General features: G+C 47.4%; 1 protein-coding gene across 1 annotated transcript; it reads right to left on the reverse strand.

Moving 5' to 3' along the window:
* On the reverse strand, positions 1-20821 carry GTF3C5 (general transcription factor IIIC subunit 5). Its single transcript, XM_042781461.1, has 11 exons — positions 20678-20821; positions 18557-18776; positions 16791-16989; positions 6857-7052; positions 5543-5647; positions 4020-4134; positions 3493-3573; positions 3156-3250; positions 1748-1830; positions 1039-1181; positions 1-155 (listed from the first exon to the last, which is right to left on the reverse strand). Exons 1-11 carry the CDS (start codon positions 20819-20821, stop codon positions 1-3), a joined length of 1536 nt encoding a protein of 511 aa, XP_042637395.1.
* Between the last annotated feature and the right edge of the window lie 2037 nt (positions 20822-22858).

A 22858-nucleotide genomic window follows, 5' to 3' on the forward strand; every position in this document is an offset into this window, starting at 1 on the left:
TCACACATAGTCCAGAATCTCTGTCTCCATCTCGTTCTCACTGCCATCTGAAGGCTTGAACTCCTCCTCCTCTTCGTCGTCCTCGTCATCGTCTCCATACTCGTACGTCAGCTGCTCTTTCCCTGCCTCATCCTTAGTGGGGCTGGAGAAGAGAGCTGGGGCCAGAAGGGAACAGGTCATGCGTGTCTCGAGGTAGGGCTTCCTGAGCACCCCTAGATGCCCAGAGTATGTTCCCAAGCCTCCCGAGAGCCTGTTCAAATGACAGGTGTCTGGGCTCAAGCCCTGGACAAACTGCTTCATGAAATATGGGGTGGACCTTGGAATCTGGAGTCTCACAGAAACTTAAGGGGATTCTGGAGCAGGCAGGTTTGAAAACCACTCCCCAGAGGAGCCATGGGCAGGTGTCAGGTGTCCACAGGTCTCTAAGAATGTACACACCATTTTGTGTGGGGGCATTTTTCTGTGGAGTGGTCCCTAGCCTTGATTTGATTCTCACAGAGGGCTGTGGCCCAACCAAGGCTAAGAACCCCTGCCCTTGTCAGATCTGTGGGGGGTTGCTAACTCTGGGACTCCCCTGCTTAGGCTCCTAGCATCATCAAGCCCCTAGCCCAGAAACAGCTCACCCTCCTTTCTCATTTCCCCTATCCATCCCTTGCTTAGTGGAGCCTATGCATGCAGGGCGACAGGTACCACAGGCTCCTACTTGCCCCTAGTGGAAAAAGGCAAAGGCAGAACATGCCCACATGTGCAGGAAGATGCAGGCTGCTGCCAAGTACCAGGTGGAGGCCTGGACTTCAGCTCCAGCTCTGCGGCAGCCCCTGCCCCTGGGTCTAGCTCTAAGTGCCATGATGCCCACCCTAAGCCTAAGCAGTCTCATGGGCAGCCTGAGGGGATAGTGGTTCACAAGGCTTCCTTCCCACTTGGCTGCAATTTCTAGGGTATTCTGTTATGACCCTTGCTCTGTCCCCAGAGTAGACCCAAGGCCCAGGGTCTTCAAGCATCTGAGACCTCCCTTCCCCCTGAGTGAGCGGCTCTCACCAGGCCTCTTGGAGCGGAGGGCCTGCCGGATCATGCTGGACATGGCATTCCTCAGGTCGTCGCTGGTCTTGGGGAGACACCACCCATCCCGTTCTGTGCACACATTCTCTGCCCCATCATTGCGGTGAATGATCTTCTGCAACCTGGGGGAAAGGGAGAAGGCTTGGGGTCTCTGTATAGTTGCTGGTTGAAGGCTCTTGCACAGGCAGGGTTGTGTTTAGAAAAAAATAGTGCTATGGTACACTCTACAAAGATGACTGTGATAATGAAGAACATCCATTAAATCTGTACCCTCCAGCTGGGTCCCTAACCTGTGTGTCCCTGGACCCCTTCAACTATATGCAAAGCTCAGGGTGTGCTCATGCAGTTTCCTGGTGAAAGAGGTCACAGCTTCCACCAGATCTGCAAGCCATATTTCACATCCTCCCTCATCTTTTCCCATCTCCCCACCCTAACTTCCCCTGCCCCCACCAATCCAACATCTTAAACACCACAAACAGATCAAAGGTTGTTTTACAGGTTTCTGATTTAGAATCTTACACGAATTTGGGGAGTTCAGTTGGGATCCAAGGCCTCCACCTATGGATGAGCTCTCTGCAGGAGGTCTGTGACCACCTCCCCATGGTTTATGCCACCCGTGGTTAAGTTTCTAGCACTAAGCCCAGTCCCACCTTCCACCTTAGTGTCCCAGGGACCCTGATATACGTACTCTTCCACGTTCAAATCGCAAAACTGATAGAACATCTGTCGATAAGGCGGCAGGGCCCCCTCCCGGAAGATGTAGACGGAGTCCTGGGGAAAGGTAGGGCAAGATGCAGGAAGGTTAGCAGGAGCTTTTCTTTGAGGCTGGCCAGTGCTGCACGTCCTCATACTGCAGGCTCCCCCAGACCCTCTCCAAGGAATGGACAGGTTCTCAGGACCTAGCAGACCTATCTCTTCTCCCAGGATATAGGCAGGGCACACGGGCCACGTCAGTGAGCACATGTGAAGACAAGCTCCAACTCTCCTGGAAGTTCTCGGAGTGACAAACAAAGCAGCCAGGTAGGCTGGGCCACCGTGAACCATGAAAATGTTCATGTGGCAGGCCATGGTGCTTACGGTGTACAGTGTGGGATTAGCCTTGTACTGGACTTAACTTTCTGAGCCTTCCTACAGAGTCTGCCCTTTTTATTTCTTGCTGCCTTCTGACTGTACAGCTTATGTATCTCTGCATGCTGCCTTGACTTTTTTTTCTGGAGGAAAGCAGAGTTTAATGAGTATCAGCTTTCTCTTTTCTCTGCCTAGGGAGAAGTTCTAGAGGGAGGGATAACCACTGAGAGATTAGAGAATCCTCGAGAAAAAAGGTCCCTCAGGCGATGACCTGGTTGCCCCTCACTGAGAAGAGCAGAGGTTTGGAAAACATGGGAGGCTGGGCCAGGGACCGGGAGTACAGATGACACTTGTGACAGCTGTGTCCACTCCTGCTGCCCCATCTCTGCCCCTCTCCCTCCTGCCCCAGCCTGCTCTGCTGCACTTATACTCTATATCATCTGACGTATCAAGCAGGTAATTCCAGGGAGGAGGACACACACTGCTCTGCCTCCCCCAGGACTGTGGAGCAGCTCATAGGAGCCCCAGCGAGGGAAAGGCCTCTGGCAACTGCCACTTCCCATTGGCGATTATAGAGTGAAAAATAACCCCATGAGGGCAGGCCTGAGTTCTTGTTTATCACAGTCTCCGTGCCCAGAGCACAGCTGGGGCCGGACAGCCCTGTTCAGCCCCATGCTCATGCAGTTGCCTGAGTCTGACCTTTCCAGAGCAGGCACATGCCTCACTGAGGCCCAGGCACACCAAGGGCCAGCACACATAATTCTTGGTGTCACAACGCCTCTATGACTTGCATCTCGTTGTACAGAAAGGTCCTCAGTACCCACCTGCCCCACGTGGTTCGCACTCAGAATTTTTACCCTTAGTTTTTGGAAGCTATCCCCAAAGATAGGCAGAGATGCCTCCAGTCAGAGGCTTTCTCCGGTGTGATTCATGGGTGCCCTGTGCAAGGGGGTGCTCAAAAGCATCACCCTCAGCTAGGCAAGAAGCTGACCTCAGCAGTTCTCCCTCAGGGCTCACGGGGCACTCACCTTGAGCTTATACTTGTTCGAGATTGATTTCCGTGCACTGGCCAGTCCTGACGGGCCCAGGCCCTGCTGCAGGTCCTGCATGGTGAGCTGGTTGGCTGCGAGGACACAAGGGCAGTGCTCTGAAATGTGGCAGGGGTGGGTGCGTGGGGCTCTCCCAACCCTTTATGCTGCCCACCCTTTCTTCTCCTCTCTGAAGGGTACCCAGCAGTGTCCTAGAGTGACTGCCTTGGAAGCCTCCTCCCCGTCTCCAGAAGCCCCATTGTCCTCAGCTTCAGTGTGAAGGCAAATACTCCTCCATGCAGGGTGTTCTTCTTCCAAATGAGTTGAAGCCACTTACATGTCTTTTTGACAGTGATGGGGAGGCTGTAGTTGTAGGCACTACGTTTTGTCTTGACAGGCATGTCGCTGGGGGTGTAACCTGCAGACAAGGGAATCACATCAAATGAAGGTGGGTACTGAGGCTTGTTCTGGCAAACAGTGGAGGCAGGACCAAGAGCAGTAGTAGCTGATATTTTCTGGCACTTACCATGTAGGGCTGCATGCTCACACACTAGTGTGTTGCAGTCCTAGTGAGTGGGCATTTACAGGATGGTGGGCACATACTACATGAGCCAAAATGATTGCTGAATAAATGAATGCGTGGCTCAGAGAGGTTCAGTGACTTGCCCAAGGTCAGTGGAGCCAGGACTAAAGCTCAGACCCTAATTTTCACCCTGTCCTGCATCCAACAGATTTTCACCAAGAGGAGAAGGGCTTTCTTTACCTTCTCTACATGAGTAAATTCCCTATCGCAAAACAGAAAGGTAGAAACTGAAAGATAAAAAGAGTGAAAGACAGAAAGCAAGGGTGGTTAGTAACGTTTACCGTATTTCATTCCACAACGGATTCTGAAATCAAGGACTTGGTAGATCTTGGCATCTGGGTTTTTTCGGGGGTCATACCCATATCGAATCCACAGGCTTCTCCAGGGGCCTGTTATCTGCAAACAGACAAGGTGGGAGTGGTAGGTGGAATCAAGGCCACATGTCTTAAAGTGTCTCTGGTGGGCATCTTCTAAGCCCCGGCTCCCTCAGAGATCAAGCCCAGGTCCCCTTGATGACCATGGAGAGCAGAGCCCCATGGTGAGGCTAAGCACCCTGAGGGCTAGGAATACGACTCTGGAATCACCCCCAGCCCCATCGTGTGCAGGTTCTGCCACCTGGGACAGGTCATCTTTCTCAGTCTTTCTATGGAATGATGATACAGCACCATTCTCACTGTTTTTGTGAGGATTAAGTGCGATTATGCCCATAGAGGCTTAACCACAGCACCTGGCAAACAGTAAGTGCTCATAAATACTAGCTGTTATTAGGGTCTTAATGGATAGAATGTATTCAGACCCTGAGTGGTACCCCTGAAGTTCTTATGTCTAAAAAGCCAATGCCAAAAGACAGAGCTAGCTCTTGGTAGCCTGGAGTTCAACAGGACAAGAGGGATTTCTAAAGTGATGACCTTTTCTCATGCCCTGTCACCTGTCACTAGCTTTCATGGTCATGTCTTACACCGGCCTCTCTGAACACTCCAGTACAGGAATCTTGCAGGTAGGCTCCCTTTCTTCCTGGCACCTTTGGGAACCTCACTGATGATGGCCCCACTCCCTGCCCTCCTGGACTGAATCAAAGGTGGATCTGTCCCCCATTGAACCCCACATGACCCAGTTGAGGCAGTGTGGCAAGGGGGTGAGGGGTCCAGACTTTGTAGACACAGGCAGGGTCTCCATGTGGCTCTGACACTTGCTGGCTATAGGGCCTTGGCATGGCATGTCACCTCTCTGAGCCCAGGCTTTTCCTCAGAGATAAAAAGAGAATCCTGCCACCACCTCCCAGGGAGTAATAAAGTATATTCTGTATATACAGACTTAATCCAATGCCTGGTCCTTAGGAAGTTCTCAATGCAAGGGCATTTACAAATGTACAACTCTTTTACTTAAAAGTTCACACCAAAAATACTGCCAGCTAATTGATTCCGACTCACGGTGACCCCCACTGGGTTTCCAAGGCTGTAAATCTTTATGGCAGTAGATTGCCTCATCTTCCTCCCATGGAGTGGCTGGTGGGTTCAAACCACTTACCTTTGGGTTACCAGCCTGATGCCTTAACCAAAAAGTTAGGGGGATACTCAAATTGTCCAACTATGGCCAGATATGTTACTAAGAAGTCTGCGTAAGCTCCCTTGAACTTTTTCACACTGGGAGCTGAAAACCTTCCTAGATGGCTTTAAAAAGCCACCCCAGGGGTGCCAGGACAGGGAGTCACCTGCTCTTGTGCCTCTAGGATGTCACAACAAGGATCAAGGACAACCTTGGTGGAAACCATGGCCAGCAGGCGGGCAGGCATGCCAACACTCACCATATAATAGGCCAAGAAGGGCAGCAAGACCTTGAGCTTGTCAGGGTGGACGCTAATGTTGGCCTTGACAGCACTGCGTGACCAGATGGGACGGAGGTCAAACAGCTGGAGAGGGTAAAGGACAGAGGCTTAGGTGAATATGAGCAACTTCCCACCTGCTCTCCTGCCCCAGGCTCCCCAGCATGGTCTGGCCCAAGGGGACCCTTGGGGCTGAGCCCCCAGTGGGCAGTTTCAGAGAAGAGGCAGCAAAAGTTGGGGCAGAACCCTCACCCTGGGTTTCTGCAGGGACAATCCCCCCAGAACTGCTGCCCTACTCCATCAGCCTTTCATTCAGAAACATGAGTTGAAAGCCTAGAGTGCCAAGTAGAGTCATGGAAACTGAAATGACCCCAGGGACTTGGTCCCCATCGTTAGGCAGCTGTCAGGACAGCGGGAGGCAGATGACAAAAGGACCTACAGCAGGGCTGACCAGGGAAGTGCTGGAGCTTTGGGAACTCTTGAGTAGCTCCAGTTAGAAGGTGGACACTGAGGTGGGATATCCTGAGGTCCGAAGGAGATGGCCTGACCAAGGGGAGGCTGGCAAAAGGCCCAGTGTGGTGGAAGTGTGAGGGGCAAGGGCGGAAAGGGCCTCATAAGCCAGAGTTAGGGATGTGAAGTGTGTCCACAGGACAGTGAGGAGCCACAGATAATGGCGTTTTGTTTTATTTTATTTACTCTTCTTTTTTTTCTAGAAAGTGACTGCTAGAAATTAAACAAGTCTCTTTAAGAAATAAAAATCCTCCAAGGGAACAGTGTGTAACTTCAACTTATACAAGGGAAGAGTCCCGAGCCTCAGTTGGCCAGCAATTTGGTCTCACTGTGAACTTGGCTGTTCACATGGACAAAAGACCTAACCTTGGTGCCCACAGAACCCAAAGGCCTGGCCAGGGAGGTGCATGGCGACAGAGCTTCAGCTCTCATGGATGAAAGTGCCAGGGCCTGGCACACAGGAGGTGCTCCATTTGGCTTGATGAAATGAACAAATGGATAAATAAAAACTTACCAGGTCTGGAGCTCCATGTTTAAGCCACATTTGGACAATGTACCCATTTTACCAACACCCCAAAGCCAACACTTAAGAATTCTAAGAAGTATTTTCAGCCTTTGGAATTGCAGGGCTTATGTTGACATGGTTTTTAGACATGACATTTGGAGGTAAAAAATTTCTATCTATTTTTAAAAAATGTAAGACTGGCCAGCCCCCAAGCAAAGAGGGGCTAGGACCAGCTGGGTAAATAAAAGGGAGTAATCATAGGAGCGTGGCGGGGGGCTCACCTTCCTCAGCTCCTCCTCCACTTTTCTGTCTATGGGGTTGGTGCAAATTCTCTTCCATGTCTGGACTGCAGCCTCCAGCGGCTGCACGGGTACCTCATCATCCTCAAAGTTGACAAAGATGGCGTTGTGGGGGCGCCGGGCCCTGCTCAGGCCAATCAGGTTCTCGCCTGAGATGGTAGGGTTGTTGTAGCCTTCCCTGGGGGAAGAGAAAGCCATCTTTGTGAGCCTTTTCCTAGGAATGAACCTGAGTTAGGGAGATTATAGTGCTGGCTGCTGAAGGAAGAAGCCTGTGTTCTCAGGGGTGAGGACAGGGAGCTTGCAATGTGGAGGTCACAGCTCTGAAGCTGGGCAAGGCCAAAAGGGCCCACTAGATATAGCTGAGTTGGAGAATCTCCCCGCCCCCCCAAGAGGCTGGGATGAGGCTGGTGGCTTCCTAACTGTACCCAGTCACATGCAACACCATCCTGTTAGTGAAAGCTGGACACAGCCCTAAATGTCCACTGGTGGTGAATGACGAAATCTATTAAGGCACAGCCATACAATAGAACACAATTGGCTGCCACAATGGACAGCGAGACAATAGCTAAGCTTACTGACTTTTACATATTTGTTTATTTAACCCTCACAACAATCCCATGAGAGCAGAACCATTTTCCGATGAAGTAAGTGAGGCCACAGGGATTGGGAAACCTGCCCAGAGTCAAAGAGCTCCTACATAAGAGCCGGCATGCAAGCCCAGGGAGCCTGGCTGCACAGGCCACTTTCTCAACTGCCTGCCCTGCCGCCTCTCCAACACAGAGCGTGTGTCTTTGGTTCAGAAGCATCTTGACACCAGATGGTAAATGAACAAAGGATAGTACCCAGTGGTATTGTATCTAACACAGAGTTAAAAGCAAGGGTTCTAGAACCAGGCATTCTTGGGTCGATCTCTCTATGTGTTGGCATAAAACACAACTAGGAGAATGTTTCCCAAAAGCTTCCTAGTGGCTACCCTTGTGGGAGAGATTTCAGAAATGTCAAACCTATACAAAAGCAGAGAGAATAGCAGCAAGAACCCATAAACCCATCATTGACTTCAACAGTTATTATCACACAGCTAACCTTGTTTTACTCATACTCTATCCTAAGCCCACTAAATTATTTCAAAGTATATTTTAAAATGGACCCTGCACATCATACAGTTTCATTCCAGTGATCACTAACTTTTTTATTTCTTTCTGTTTTGCCTTTTCTACATGAGTACATGCCACTTTCCTACTTAGAAAGAGTAGCAAAGTCATTTTCATGCTGAGAAACAAAATGAAAAAAGGAGGAAGTCTGTGCTTTTGCTTTTGTGTAAATCCGTGAAAAACCACCCTGGACAGGTATGACATGACCCTGTTTTCAAGGGCACTTCCCCCAAATGCCAGACATCCCCAAGAAGTACAGCTACTGGTGGCTCACTTGCTGGGCCAAGCAGCCTGTCTACGGAAACAGCAGGCTGAGGGCTAGCCTGTGCTGGGCACTGCAGGGACAGACTTATGGCTGCCTTTGCTTCCCCACCCCCCACTGCGGCTCCAGGCTTCAGACATCTGCATGCAATCACCACAATCCTAAGTGTGTGGAGAACTGCTGGCGGGTGACAAGAGCTGGCAGCAAAGACAGTGGGACCACCCCAGATGGTTCCCCTGAGGAGCAGGAGGGGTTGGACTGCTAGCAGGAGAAGAAGGACCCCCCAAGGCTGGCCTCCCAGCCTCTCCTCTGCCTGCTTGGCTTGTGGGGAACTCAACTCCCCAGATGCAGGGAACATCCTGCAAGGTAGTGGCTATGCCTGACCCTTCTGGGTCCTGTGTACCCAGGAAGGCCAACAGAGCAGAAAACATGATAGCAATCCTGGGAGAAAAGGCAGGTTCTTTCCACCTGTTGGAAAACCGATAAGACACACGGGGCTGGAAAGGGGTTAGTGGGCCTAAGGTTAGCCCAGCCTCCTCCCTTGACATCACTTGGGAACAGATGCGGGCTGGCCTCATAGAGCAAAACATGCCTAGACTCTGCCATGGAGTGCCAGAAGAAGGCAGGGCAGAAGGGTGTCTCACGCTACGTATTTCTGTTTCCAACCGCAAGAGTAAATTATTAGTTGTGAGGAAAAAAAATCAAAGCATTTCAGAAATAATGTAACTTTTCAAAAATGGATCCTATCCCCCTGTGCTTAAAACTCTTGCGCTAGTATAAAAGACACACAGAACAGCACCCCTCTCCTGTCCTGTGTAGGGTTTTAAGCAAGGAGGTGACATGACCTGATTCTTTTTCATTACACACTTCTGTAACATTTTGATTTTTTCTAACAAGCACAATTTACCCCTGCAATCAGAAAAAAAGAGGAGAGAGGGGATGCTGTAGATTTAACAGACCTGCAAGACACCAGCCAAAAGTAACACATGGCGCTTATTTGGCTCTTGAGTCATTTTTGAGACAACTGGGGAAAACTGAACAAGGCCTGGGTACTGGAGCATATGAAGGAGTACTGGTTATTTTGCTTCGTCTGGTAAGAGTATTGCAGCTGTGTTTTTGTACACCAACCCTGCCAGGCACTCACTGTTCTAAGGACTTTAAAAATCTTGTTGTTTTGTGTTGCTGGTTTGGATTTATGAGACCCTAAGGACAAAGCAGAACTGTCCCCACAGGTTCTCCTAGGCTGTGATCGTTAAGACAGCACATCACCAGGTCTTTTCTTCCTCACTGAGGCTGGTGGGTTAGAACGACTGAGTTTTCAGTTAGCAGGCCAGCACTTAACCACTGCACCACCAGAGTTCCATTAAGTCATTTACTTCTAACAACACGGGGAAGTAGGTACTATTGTTTTCCCCTTTACAGAAAGGGAAGCTGGTGTGAGAGGCCAGGTGGCTCACTCAGGACCACACAGGGCTGACCTGTGGTGCTAGGAGTTAAACCAGGCTCCAGTGTGTGGGCTCCTCCCACCACACCAAGCCACCAAGATTTCATGCAACTTCCTGCTGCTGTCAACCACTAATCAGTGAACAGTCTAGAAAACGTATCTTTGAGCACTGAAGTGAGAAACACTGTGGGATGGATTCCTAGAGATGGGACAGGCTAGTCAACGGGAAAGAACATGTAAAATCCTAATAGATTTTGCCAAGTTGCTCTCCAAAAGAGTCAACCTCATTCATGGTGCCCCTTACAGTTAGAGTGTGTCTTTCTCTTCACACACCAAGGTGAGTGCTTTTGGGGACAGGTCTTTAAGTCTCCAAAGGCAAGACCTCCAAGTCACTCTCCATGGTGTGGGGAAACATCTGAGCAAGCCGCCAGTGGGGCACACAGACTCAGGCTGGTTCCTGACACTCCTTGTCATCCACTGCTCTGCCTCTGAAGTTACCAGGCAGGACACAGGGGGCATTCGGGCCATGGGCCTGAGCAAAGCTGACAGTCTCTGGCTAGCTGGAAGGGAGATGACCCACAGCTACCCTAGTTAGCAGGCACTGTAACTCATCACAAGTTTGGAAGCTTAAAACATACTATGGAAGAGACTTCCAGTAAGATGGAGGAATAGGCATACAAGTGACAGACTCTCTTCAACAAAGAAAAGAAAAAATAATTGACAGAGATACAGAAGATAATTCTGGAGCCCTGAGCTTTGAAAGGAACTATACAGAAGTGGATCAGGCACCAACTAGTGGAAAAACACTGAGTACAGAGACGGTCGAAGCTGTGGACTGTCAGCTACTCTGCCGGGACCAACAGCTTGGATATTTCCAAGTGGTGTTGGGACCTGAGAATTGACCTAAATATCGGCTCTGGTCACCAAGGGCTGCAAGGATGACTGCGCTGGTGGCCTATGACTAGGAAGGGAAACAGCAAGAAGAGAAACAACATGAGCTGTTGACTTTCCGCTATCCAGAGGGTGCAGGCATTTTGATTGTTTATAAGTGGCAGCCATTTTGGATATTTAAAGTGACCAAGGGTGCAGCCATTGTGAATGTTTACAAGCGGTGGCCATTTTGGATATTTAAAGTGACTGAGGGTGCAGCATTTTGAATCTTTACAAGTGGCAACCATTTTGGATTTTAAAGTGATAGCATTCTCATTCAGATTCCAGGGACCTAATAATAGGCTGTTTGTCAAGGTCAACAGGGACATACAAGAGGCTGACAAAAGGAAAGGAGACAGGTGGTGAGTGTATAAGTGCTGTCAACTAGTGAATAGAGTAGCACAGCATAGTACCCTGCTTGCATAGATAACATACAAACAAAACAAAGAAAATGAAAATTGTGGGCAAGTCACCCTAACATACTATCACCAATTAAATATAAACACAAAAATGTCACAATGCCTTGGAGATAACAGAGCATCACAGTCCACACAAAGAAGCAAGATAAGCCAGGAGAAACAAGGGAACAGGATACAGACCCAAAACACATCCTTGAAGAAGCCACAGCATTGGAACTCCCTGGTAAGGAATTCAAAAGAATTATATTTTGGTATCTTCAACAAACTGAGAGACAGATCAAGGAAAACACTGACAAAATTGAGGAAAACACAGAGAAAACCCTAAAACAATTTTGAAAGACAATACAAGAACAAAATGACAAAATAAATGAAAAATCAGAAATGATATAAAATCTACACCCAGAAATCCAGAAGATTAATACTAAGTTTTCAGAAATAGATAAGACATTGAATGGGCAAAGGAGCAGAATTGAATTAATGGGAGACAGAATTAGGGAGATTGAAGGCAAATACCTGAACACTTCTTTGGAAAGGAATAAATCAGAAAAAAGATTAAAACAAAATGAAGAAAGCCTAAGGTTCATGTGGGATACCATCAAAAGGAATAACCTATGTGTAATCAGAATTCCAGAACAGGAAGAGACAAATAAAACCACAGAGAAAATTGTCGAAGATTTGTTGGATGAAAATATATCTATTCAAGAAGTCCAACAAACCCCAAACAAGATAGACCCCAAAAGAAAATCACCAAGACATATCATCATCAAACTTACTAAAACCAAAGACAAAGAAAGAATCATGAGAGCAGCACGGGAAAAAAGAAAAGTTACCTACAAGGGGCAACCAATAAGACTAAGCTCGAATTTCTCGGCAGAAACCATGCAGGTAAGAAGACAATGGGATGACATATATAAAACCTTGGAAGAGAAAAATTTCCAACCAAGAATTACGTACCCAGCAAAGCTGTCCCTCAAATATGATGGTGATATATTAGGACATTTCCAGATAAACAGAAATTAAGGGAATTTGTTAAAACCAGACCAACCTCACAAGAGATGCTAAAAGGAGCCCTTTGGACAGAGAAGCAACAACAGCCAACAACTGACCATCAACACACATGATGATATAACCCAGAAACCAACCCAGCTATGGAAGTATCCAAAGTAAATAAGCCTACAAGATTGTAACAAGATTGTAAACAAGAAACCAGAGACATCAATTGATGAATGAAGACAACTACAAACCAAAAAGAGGGAAAAAACTGTGTCATTACAGAATTTCTAGATGGTAGGGAAGTCAAGACAACTAGAAGATAGAATGGACTGTTCTAAACTTGGGAAGAAAACTATAAATCACAGGGTAACCTCAAAGAAAAATGATAAACCTTCATATCAAAATAAAAAAGAAGACCAGCACAAATATTTAGCAAATACTAAAACAACAGCAACGAAGGAAGTGATAACATGATTCATAAACAAAGTAAGTTCAGCATAGAAAATTATATGGATGGAACAAAGAAATCGACACTACAGAAAAGCACATAACAAAAATGACAGCAACAAATTCATATTTGCTGATAATTACATATCTGACAAGAGACTTATCTCTAAGATTTATAGAAAACTCCAACGCCTCAACACCAAAGGAATTAACAATCCAACTGAAAAATGGGTAGAAAACATGAATAGACACTTTATCAAGGAGGATATTCAGGTGGCCAGCTAATACACGAAGAGATGCTTACAATCATCGGCTACCAGAGAGATGCAAATCAAAACAACAATGAGATATCGTCTTACCCCAGCACTGACGGCAAGGTTCAATGAGACAGAAAATAACAAATGGTGGTGGGAATGTAGAGAGATTGGGACTCTCATACACTGCTGGTGGGCCTGTGAAGTGATACAACCACTCTGGAAAGCAATATGGCGATTCCTTAGAAAGCTGGAATTGGAGATACCATCTGACCCAGCAATCCCATTATTAGGTACATATCCTAGAGAGGTGAGAGTCAGGCAGGAACAGATATAGGCACACTCATGTTCATCACAGCACTATTTACAATAGCAAAAAAATGGAAACAACCCACATGCCCATCAGCAGAAGAGTGGATGACCAAACTATGGTACATACACATAATGGAATGCTATGCAGCACTAAAGAATAATGTAGTCTGCAAAACACCACATAATATGGATGAACTTGGAGGACATTATGCTGAGTGAAATAAGTCAATCATAGAAGAACAAATATAGTATTAGTTTGTTGTTGTGGCAGGTCAAGGAAAGGTTTATATATGGAAGGAAACTTTCTTTGTTGGTTGCCAGGGATGGGAGGAGTGGGGAGGGAACACTGCAAAAACAAACAAACAAACAAAAAACACACTATGGAAAAATTCTTTAACAAAGATCATTACCTATAGGTCATTTCACAAAATTTCCTTTTCCTTTTGCTTATCTGTTTTTACTACATCATATGTCATTTAAAGTCCATGGCAGGTTCTGTGAAATAGGACGATCTACGATGTGGGTGCTATGTAAACACCGTATTACAGTCTGGTCCTGTTTTTTCTTTTAGGCATCTTGAACAAGCTTCGTGCCTTAGCAGTGATCATCAATGTGCTCATAGGATTTGCTTTTGTGTTTGGTCCTCAGTCTACATCATGAGCAATTTCTCCCTATGTGATATAGTTCCCTCTCATTAGCCTTGTAGCTTTCAGTGGAGCTAATCAGAAGGCTGGCAGTTCAAATCCACCAGCCACTCTTTGGAAGCAGAAGAATGGGCATCTACTTCCATAGTGATGCCGCCTCGGAAACCCAAGGAAGGGTTGTGATGAGTTGGAATTGACAGTGAGTTCTTTTTTTTTTTAATCCTTTAACAGCTTGGCGAATTTTGTTTCTGTTTTTGAGAATTGTAGTGATTGTTACGTATGATATGCTTAAATTGTGAGCAACAGTATTTACTTACTGATTTTCCACCTTTGTGTTGTTCAATAACATTTTCTTTCACTTCCAAATCAATACTTCCCCTTTGCCTCTTACCATGCTTTCACTAGCACTGGTTTTTGCTGCATTTTGGAGCCATGATGCACTTCATGGTAATATTTTCGAAAGGAAATTAAACAGAAAGATAATGCTATAACACTCAAGAGACACATAATAAATAAGATTTGTGCTGGAGTCCAAGGGTGTACCATATGCTGTTAAATGGTAAACTTCTTAGATAGAAAGTACAGTATAGTATATACATGAGCCAGTCACATAGCTATTTATCATGACTATCAAGACACATGTATTATAGGTTATATCTATACTGTACCCTTATATGCCTGGCAGCACAATCCCTTTATGTACCAGAGACATGAGACACATGTGTTGCATGTGGGAAGTGGCTGCATTTGCCATGTCCATTCTGCAACTGGAATTTCTGAACCCTGTTATACGTTTATGGGACCAAGAACGCATATGTGGTCAGATGCTGCCTGAATGGATGTAATGTGGTACACGATGACAGTCATTTGCTTAGTTCACAGATACTTGCTGAGTTTCTTCCATGTGGTAGGCTTGTTCCAGGCACCAGTGCTATGACAGAGAACAAAACAGGCCAAATCTCTACTTTAGGGAGCTAATGTTAAACTTGTGAAGTTTTCTGATTTTATCTTTTGTGGGTAATTGGGGAAAAGCATACATCAATCAGACCAGTATGGCACTGGGCAGTAAGCAAGGCCTGTGAAGTCAGAACGACTGGGGCTCAGGTGCTGCTCGCAGGACCAGGGCAAGCTCTTAGCCACATGTGAAGAGTTAAGAGTGTGTTTCCTCAGTTGTAAACGGGCATGACATAACATGTGAAATTACCGCAAGGCTGGGGATAAAATACACCCACAGCACTACTCCCATGAGAATGTTAAATAACTGGCAGTGGAGGTGGGGGATGCTATTAACTCAAGCTGGGTATTTTCAAACTATTTTCTTCATATTTTTTAATAGTACTGTCTTGGCTTTTACACAAAGGGCATCCTATTCCCTCATGACAATGTGTGGCTGGTCACTAATGTAAAATCAACATCTGACAGTTGCCAGTTCTGCTTTTCCAACAACCCCTGGGGTCTCTAATTATTTCAAGACAGTCTAAATTAAAGACTTAATTCATTTTAATAAACTGCACACTTGCACGTGGCCTTGTTAGGAATGTGTGCATGGGAGGCAGGGGTGAGGAGGAGGGAGATGGGCTATGATACGCATCCATTTGGCTTTTCACAGCCCTTAGTGTAAGAGAAACCCACCATTTAGTCAAGAGATACCCAGTGTCTCTTCTCAAGGAGCTTACGTTCTACAGTGAGATAGACAACAGACAAGTACACAATTAACAAGCAAGACCCATTCAGATTCATAGCCACCTTGAGGGAAGTGGCCTGGAGACTGGCCAGGGGTTGGGTGGTGTTCTGAGGTAACCGCCTGCTGCCTGGGGGCAGGCCAAGAGAAGACAAACAGCTGGGTTGAACTGGGGATGGGCTGTTAGAGTCAATGTGGCAGAGGGAGATGGATGGGGGAAGAATGGATTACAAAGACGGCCTGAAATCTCTGACAGATGCAGGGCACCAAGGCCAAGCAGCAGCAGAGGAGCTAATGTGCTATAGTCCAAGGGTATATGTTATAGAGTCCTTGGCATGGGATCCCCCAGCACAGGAGGGGGATGTCTGCAAGAACCAATTCTTAGGTGGTTGTTATGGATTGAACTGGGTCCCCAAAAAATATGATTAAGTCCTAACCCCTAGTACTGAGGAACGTGACCTTGTTTGGAAACAGTCTTTTAAAAGGGAGTAGGGTAAGGCCTAGGAGCTCTGGTAGCATAGTGCCTAAGGCACGTGACTGCTACCAGAAGGCTGGTGGTTCAAACCCACCAGCCACTCCTCACAAGGAAGGTTGGGCAATCTACTTCCATAGTGATTCCGCCTCAGAAACCCAGGGAGGGGTCGCTGAGTCAGGTCCGACTCGGCAGCAGCGAGTCTGGTTTTGGTTTTTTAGAGTAAGGCCTGGCAATCTACTTCTGTAAAGATTATAGCCAAGAAAACCCTATGGAGCAGTTCTGCTCTGTAACATGGGGTTACCATGAGTCAGAATTGACTTGAGGGCATAAAACAAGAGGCTGGGTCCTAATCCCATCCACATACTGTCTTATAAAAGAGGAAATCAAATACAGAGAGACACATATAGGAGGAAGATACCATGTAAAGATGCATCTAGAAGCCAAGGAAAGCCAGAGATTGCCTGAGGACACTAAGATATTGGTGGTGCTGCTGCTAATAGCAAGGTCCAGAGAGTGACTGGTCACCAATGACCAGGGGATTAAACCAAAGGGGTCATTTCTCAGCAGGAACCCTCAAGTCCTATGGCCAAGATCTCTGCACTTTGAGGACCCATGGGAATGAAGCGAAGCTTGTGATCAGATGGCCATCACTTAATGAGGATTTGCCCTGTATCCGGTCTTGTACTAAGAACTTCAGATGCTTTACTTTTATTTAATCCTAATACTTCTGTTTGGTAGGTACTATTGTTATCCCATTTTAAAGACAGGGAAACTGAGGTTCAGAGAGGCTAAGTGGCATGCCGGAGACCTCCCAACTGTGAGCAACAGAGTTGAGCTTCAGATCTAGGCCACCTGACTCGAGAGCCTTTGCTCTGAACCCTGACACTGCAAGAAGGGGCCTTACCGGTGTTGTATATCTGGTCGATAGAAGTAATCCACCGGGGTGTCCAGTCGGGAGAAAATGGGTGGGGGGATGTAGAGTGGCAGCTCCTGGTTGAAGAACTCCTCCTTCTCAGGCTTAAGCATGAGCACTTTGTCGTACATTGATGTGTGCCTGCCGCTCGCATCTGTGTGCACGGCTAGGTATTGGAAGTCAGACATTCCTAGAAGGAGATGCAGGCAAATGGCGGACACGAGGCCAAGGACAGCTCTCCCTATTATAGCCACATCTTCCAGATACTCATCCAGGAACTGGCATTTGCAACCCACCAACCCCCACATCCTTTTAGGAAGGTGCTGAGCAAACTGTGTGTTGGCACAGGTGGCAGGAGCTGAAACAACACCCTTTTGCAAACTTGGCTCAATGTACTTTTATTCACATCACTTGAATAAATACTATTGTGGGGGCTGTGTTACATGTGAGGATAAGTCAGGGTCAGTGGTTCTCCAAATGTAATGTGCATGTGAATCACCTGGGATCTGCAGCTTCTGAGATGCTGCAGTTCTAACAGCCCCAGATGAGGCCCATGCTTCTGGTCCAGGGCCCACATACTGAGTAGCAAGGTGCTGGTTTAATCAGACATAAAAATAGGAGCTCTGGTGGGCTAGTGCCTAAGGCACTGGATTGCTAACCAGAAGGGTGGTAGTTCAAACCCACCAGCCACTCCTCAGAAGGAAGATTGGGCAATCTACTTCTGTAGTGATAACGCCTTGGAAACCCAAGGAGGGGTCGCTATGAGTTGAATTCAACTCAACAGCAGTGAGTTTAGGAAGTGTGATATTTTATGAACCACTTGGAAAACCTTGTCCAGGAAGGACACTCCCTTTCCTGAATACATTTCACCAGAATGACTGATGCTAAAATTGCCCGACTCTGTGTGACCATGCTGTTTGTCCTCTTTCTACTTTCTTCTTCCTCTCTCTTCTCTACTCCCTTTTCCTTTCGTAATCTTTATTCTCTTCAGATTCTGTCTTAGAACTGCCAGTGGCAACTGCAGACATCTTGAAGGCTTGCCAATAACATGCCAAGTACCCTTTAATGGCACAGTCTCCCTGATTCTTCACCAGGACCTAATGAGCTCAGGGCTACTCGACCACTGTATACAAAAGAAGACTGAGACTGAGAGAGGCCAAGTAATGGGCACAAAGAAATTGGCAGGGCTCAGTTAGGCATCATTCTAAAGCCCACTTTCTTACCCCCCACTTTACTGTCTCTGCACTAGGGTTCCGGTAGGTGGAAAAGTCAACTGAGGACACCATGAGAGATCCAGTCTGCTAAAAAAATTCAAAAGAGGTGAGATTGCAAGGGACTGAGTGATCTGGGAAGGATTGAAGGAAGGGCAGGACCAGCAGCAGTCAAGATTGATAAAAGGAACTGAAAAACATCAAAAACTGGAGATGTGCTGACCAGCCTTATTTGGCCCCACAGGACAGTTTTATTAGACGTTAGGAGATTTCTCATAGAACCCTGGATTCCTATCTTCTCTTAAGAATGCAGACCATTGGGCAGCAATGAGTCCGTGTACCCCAGAGAACCGCTGCCTGGACGGGGAGAGACTGTCTCCTAGAAGAAGCCTGTGCTCTGTGGTTTCCCAGAGCCCCTGCCCCTTGGCCCCTGGGTAATCCTGGCCTGTGTCACTTGTGTTTGAGTTACACACTCAAAACCTGTGAGAAGTTGGGACAGGAGGCCCTGATATAAACCGATGCAGCAAGTGTGGACTTCATACTTACCCTGAAACCTGTAAGTGGTGGAGATGGTACCAAGGATCTCCATCTCAAACACGACCTTGGGGCAGGCCTCAGCCCCTAATGGGGCTGCCCGCCGCCTTGTCTTCCTCTTGATCCGGAGCAGCAGGCTGCTGGTACTGCAGCGGTTGGCACACACAGGGTGGCAGTAGGGATCCTTGGGCCGGAAGTACAGTTCTAGCCTCTTCGTGGGGTCTGCATAGATCTGTGGTGAGAGTGGAAAGAGACAAGCGGAGCAGCAAGCAGACAAACAGCTCAGCAGGGAGCCGTTCCTCTCATCCCAAGCCTTCTGGCAACACAGGTGACCCAGGGAGGAGTTTTATTCTGGGGTCCAAACTAATTTTTCAAAGCCACGTATTAATTTAGTTTTGATCCAGTCAAGAAAATGAGGATAACTAGTCTCTTCCTTCTCAGGGGTTATAAAATTGGAGATAACAACTGCCAATTAGAAGCCCCCATTTATCAAGTGCCTGGTCTGTGTGGGGCATTTTAACACTCTTCTGGCAATAGTTCATGGGAGGTGCCATCAACCCCGAGTTTACCTTTGAGGCATTAGGCTCGCAGGGGTGTGGGGTGGAGTGTTGTCTAAAGCTACCTAATCTAGGAACTACCCACTCATAAGGGCCTTGGGATTCAGTCTCATAAGCAAATGTTTCTAGGTCCAAAGAAGATGAAATCAATCAGTGAAACCTACTCTGGCTGACTAGATGTTACCTATCCTTTCTCAACCTCAGTTCCTTCCCCTTAAGATTGTTACAATGATTAAAGAAAAATATGTATAAAGCACTTAGCCCAGTGCCTAATTCATGGTAAACACTCAACATACATGTTACCTACATTATGAATAACTGTCCGCCTCACCCCAGGTTAAAGGGGCAAAATGAACGTCAGATGTGTGCATATGAAAGCATCAACAATGTATGCTGTGACAAGATCATGTACTTGCTAGTCTGCTAGCTCCCCAACACCCAGGGCAGGGCCTGGGCCTCAGTAGATGCTCAAGGAATACCTAGTAAAGGAATGAAGTTAAAAGCAACTCCATTCCCCAGGAATCCTCTTCTCATGAAACATAGGTCTCTGAGCCGCGCTGGGGTGGGAATGACCTCAGATGGGGGTCCTGGCACAGAGAAAGTGCTTAAGAACATGAGGGGAATGAATGAATGAATGTCCAAGGTCCTTTCTCAAAAAGTTCACACTGTAGTTTGGCAGCGATACCCTTGGGCTAGTGAGGACAAGGGTCCTGCCAAAGCCACAAGTTAAGTGAATAAGTCAGTATAAAAGAACAAAACACGAATGACTAGGGCTCTGTTGCAGGCATTTAAAGGTTTGATATATATGGAAAAAATTTAGCAAAGAGCCTGGTACCAACTAAAGTTCATCCCACTTCCTCTACTTACTACAGTTCCTACTTGGTAGAGTTTCAATGAGGCTCAAATGTAAGTAACATACCTGTGCCCAGCATAAAACAGAAAGCGTTCTGGTGGGGCAGTGGCTAAGACATTCTGCTGCTAACCAAAAGGTACATGATTCAAACCCACTTGCCATTCCCAAGGAAAAAGATGAGGCAATCTGCTTCCATAAAGATTTATAGCCTTGGAAACCCTAGTGACAGTTCTACTCTGTCCTACAGGGCCACTGTGCGTCAGAACTGACTCGATGGCAGTGGGTTTGGTGTGGCATACAAGAAGTCAGCTAACACTACTCTGAACACTAATAACATAACACCTGTCCCCCTCCCACGTACGTCAGTGGTCCTTAATCTCCCCGTGCCTGTTTTCTACTCCGTGACGCGGAGACAAGGCAGCCCACCCAGCACACCCTAGACGTTCATGGCAGGGATGCTGAGGCTGCAGCTCGTATCTGGGGATGAGATGCAAATGACCCCCTAGAGTCTCGGCCACAGTTCTTTTTCTACCGCTCCCGAATTTTAAAACAGCCCGTTGCAAGCAATAGTGGAAGCAAAGCTCCCGCCCACTGGCTACCCCAGAGCCCGCCTCGCGCCCCGTTGCCACGGAAACTACACTTCTCCGGATACTCTGGCCCTTCTGGCGGTACTCCCAGAACTCGGTCCTTTCCCGGTTATCCTGAAGACTCCTTTCTCCTTACCCGGGAGACGCCTTCCTCGCCGCCCAGAGTCGGTAGCATCTTGGATACGTTGTGCACCACGCCTGGGTACTCCACGCACACCATGCACCGGTCTCGCCGTAGCTCTAGGGGAACGGCGAACCCCGGCCCACCCGCGACCGCCATCCCAACTCGTGCAGCCAGGCCCCTAGCGATGTGTCCCTCAACGAACTCCCAGAAGCCTCGGCTCAACGGTTCCGCGAAGGAATCGTTCCGGGCTCCCTCAGCGTTTGCGTCTCCCTAAATCCCCGCGGTCACAGAATCCCGAAGTTCTCTGGGGAGCAGATGCCGGAAAGGAACCGCCGTGGCTTCAGAGGAAACGAAGGCCAAATCCTCACCTTTTTGTTTAATATGAAAAGCGTTAGATAAAGGGGCGGGACAAAGGCCTGTCTATCCCACCAGCCAACTAGGGGCCCAGAAGATTGTAAGTCATGTCCTAGCTCTTGATTTTAGCCAATGTGAACCCACAGTCCACGGCAATACTTTTAGCCAATGAAGCGTCAGGAGGAAGCCATGTCCCCGCCCAGCTGCATAGATTTTAGCCAATACAGAACCAGGACTAGGGATTCCACCCAATGACGACTTGGGGACGCGCTCGGGCCAGACTTCCGACCCGCCTCCTTGTGTGTGGAAAGCTTTCAGAAATAAATTGATTTCCAGGCCCCGAATCCCAAAGAGCGGTTTCTCTGACATCACACCGCGTTTCACTCCCCCGCCATCCACTCCAGGACGAGGCTCCTAACGGCGCGTGGAGGCCGGGGAGAGTCCGATCTGGAAATAGCAATCGCGAGGGAACTGTGGACTAAATACCAGCCTCACAGCAGCACACAAAAAACCCTCAAGTGCCATCCTTCCGGGATCCCGCGGCAGAATGAGGGCGTGCGGTTATACACAGTTTTAAGCACCTCCTGTGTGCAGGGTACTACTCAGAGCCTAACGGACTCGAGATAAGCCTTAAGCGGCTGTGAGGGAGGCGCCGAGGGGACCAATGTTACACTATCTCGAAGCAAAGAGTGTGGACCACTCTAAGAAGTGACAAAAGACAAAGCTATAGGGAGCAAAGTGAAGGGAGATAAGGGGTCAGAGGTCAACAAAGGACAGACACATCATAAAAAGGTACCTAAAAGGTTGGCTTTTTTCTAAGTGCGATGCCCTTAAAGGCTTTTATGCAGGGAATATAAAAATCTGATTTATGCATTTAAAATATCTCCCTGGCTGTTGTGTAGAGAATGCATTGGAGAAGGCAAAAGTGGACTCAGATAAACCAGTTAGGAGAATGGGTAGTGAAAGTGGGAATGGAAAGAAGGGGCTGATTGGAGGCTATTGTGTTGGAGACTATTGTCGTGTGTGCGGTCCAGCTGATTCCCCCTAGGACAGGGTAGAGCTGCCCCACAGGATTTCCAAGGCTGCAACGTTTACAGGAGCAAATTGCCACATCTTTCTCCCATGCAGAAGGGCTGGTGGGTTTGAACTGCCACCCTTTTTGATAGAAGTCAAGGGCTTAACTACTGTACCACCAGAGGTCCTTATGAGGATATTGTTGTTGTTGTTGTTATGTGCCGTGGAGTGGGCCCCAACTCATAGCAACCCCTCTTTGGGTTCCGAGGCAGTATCACTATGGAAGTAAGATTGCCCAACCTTCCTTCCGAGGAGTGGCTGGTGGGTTTGAACCGCCAGCCTTCTGGTTAGCAGTCAAGTGCCTTAGCCACTATGCTACCAGAGCTCCTTATGAGGATATTAGGAGATAAAAATCAGTAAGAGCAAAGGACTAGTTGGATATAGCTACCCTAAGTTTATAAAGGGAGCTCTGGTGGCACAGTGCCTAAGGCATTTGACTGCTAACCAGAAGGCTGGTGGTTCAAACCCACCAGCCACGCCTCGAAAGGAAGGTTGGGCAATTACATCCATAGTGATTGTTGTTGTTGTTGTTGTTGTTTGCCATCGATACTGCCTCGGAAACCCAAGGAGGGATCACTATGAGTCTTGTCCAACTTGACAGTAGTGTGTTTGTTTGTTTGTTTGTTTTTTAAGTTTATAAAATAGTTTCTGAATCTAAAGATTACATCTAGATGGATTTAAGAAGGCTGTTTCAATGACTGTAAAGACCACTATATACATTTTAGAAAGTAAAAAAGTGTAACCTAGATTTCTATATATTGTAAT

Source organism: Orycteropus afer, unplaced genomic scaffold (genome assembly GCF_000298275.1).
Source record: "Orycteropus afer afer isolate SDZICR_OR568_19922 unplaced genomic scaffold, OryAfe1.0 scaffold00123, whole genome shotgun sequence".
Taxonomy (NCBI): Eukaryota; Metazoa; Chordata; class Mammalia; order Tubulidentata; family Orycteropodidae; genus Orycteropus; species Orycteropus afer.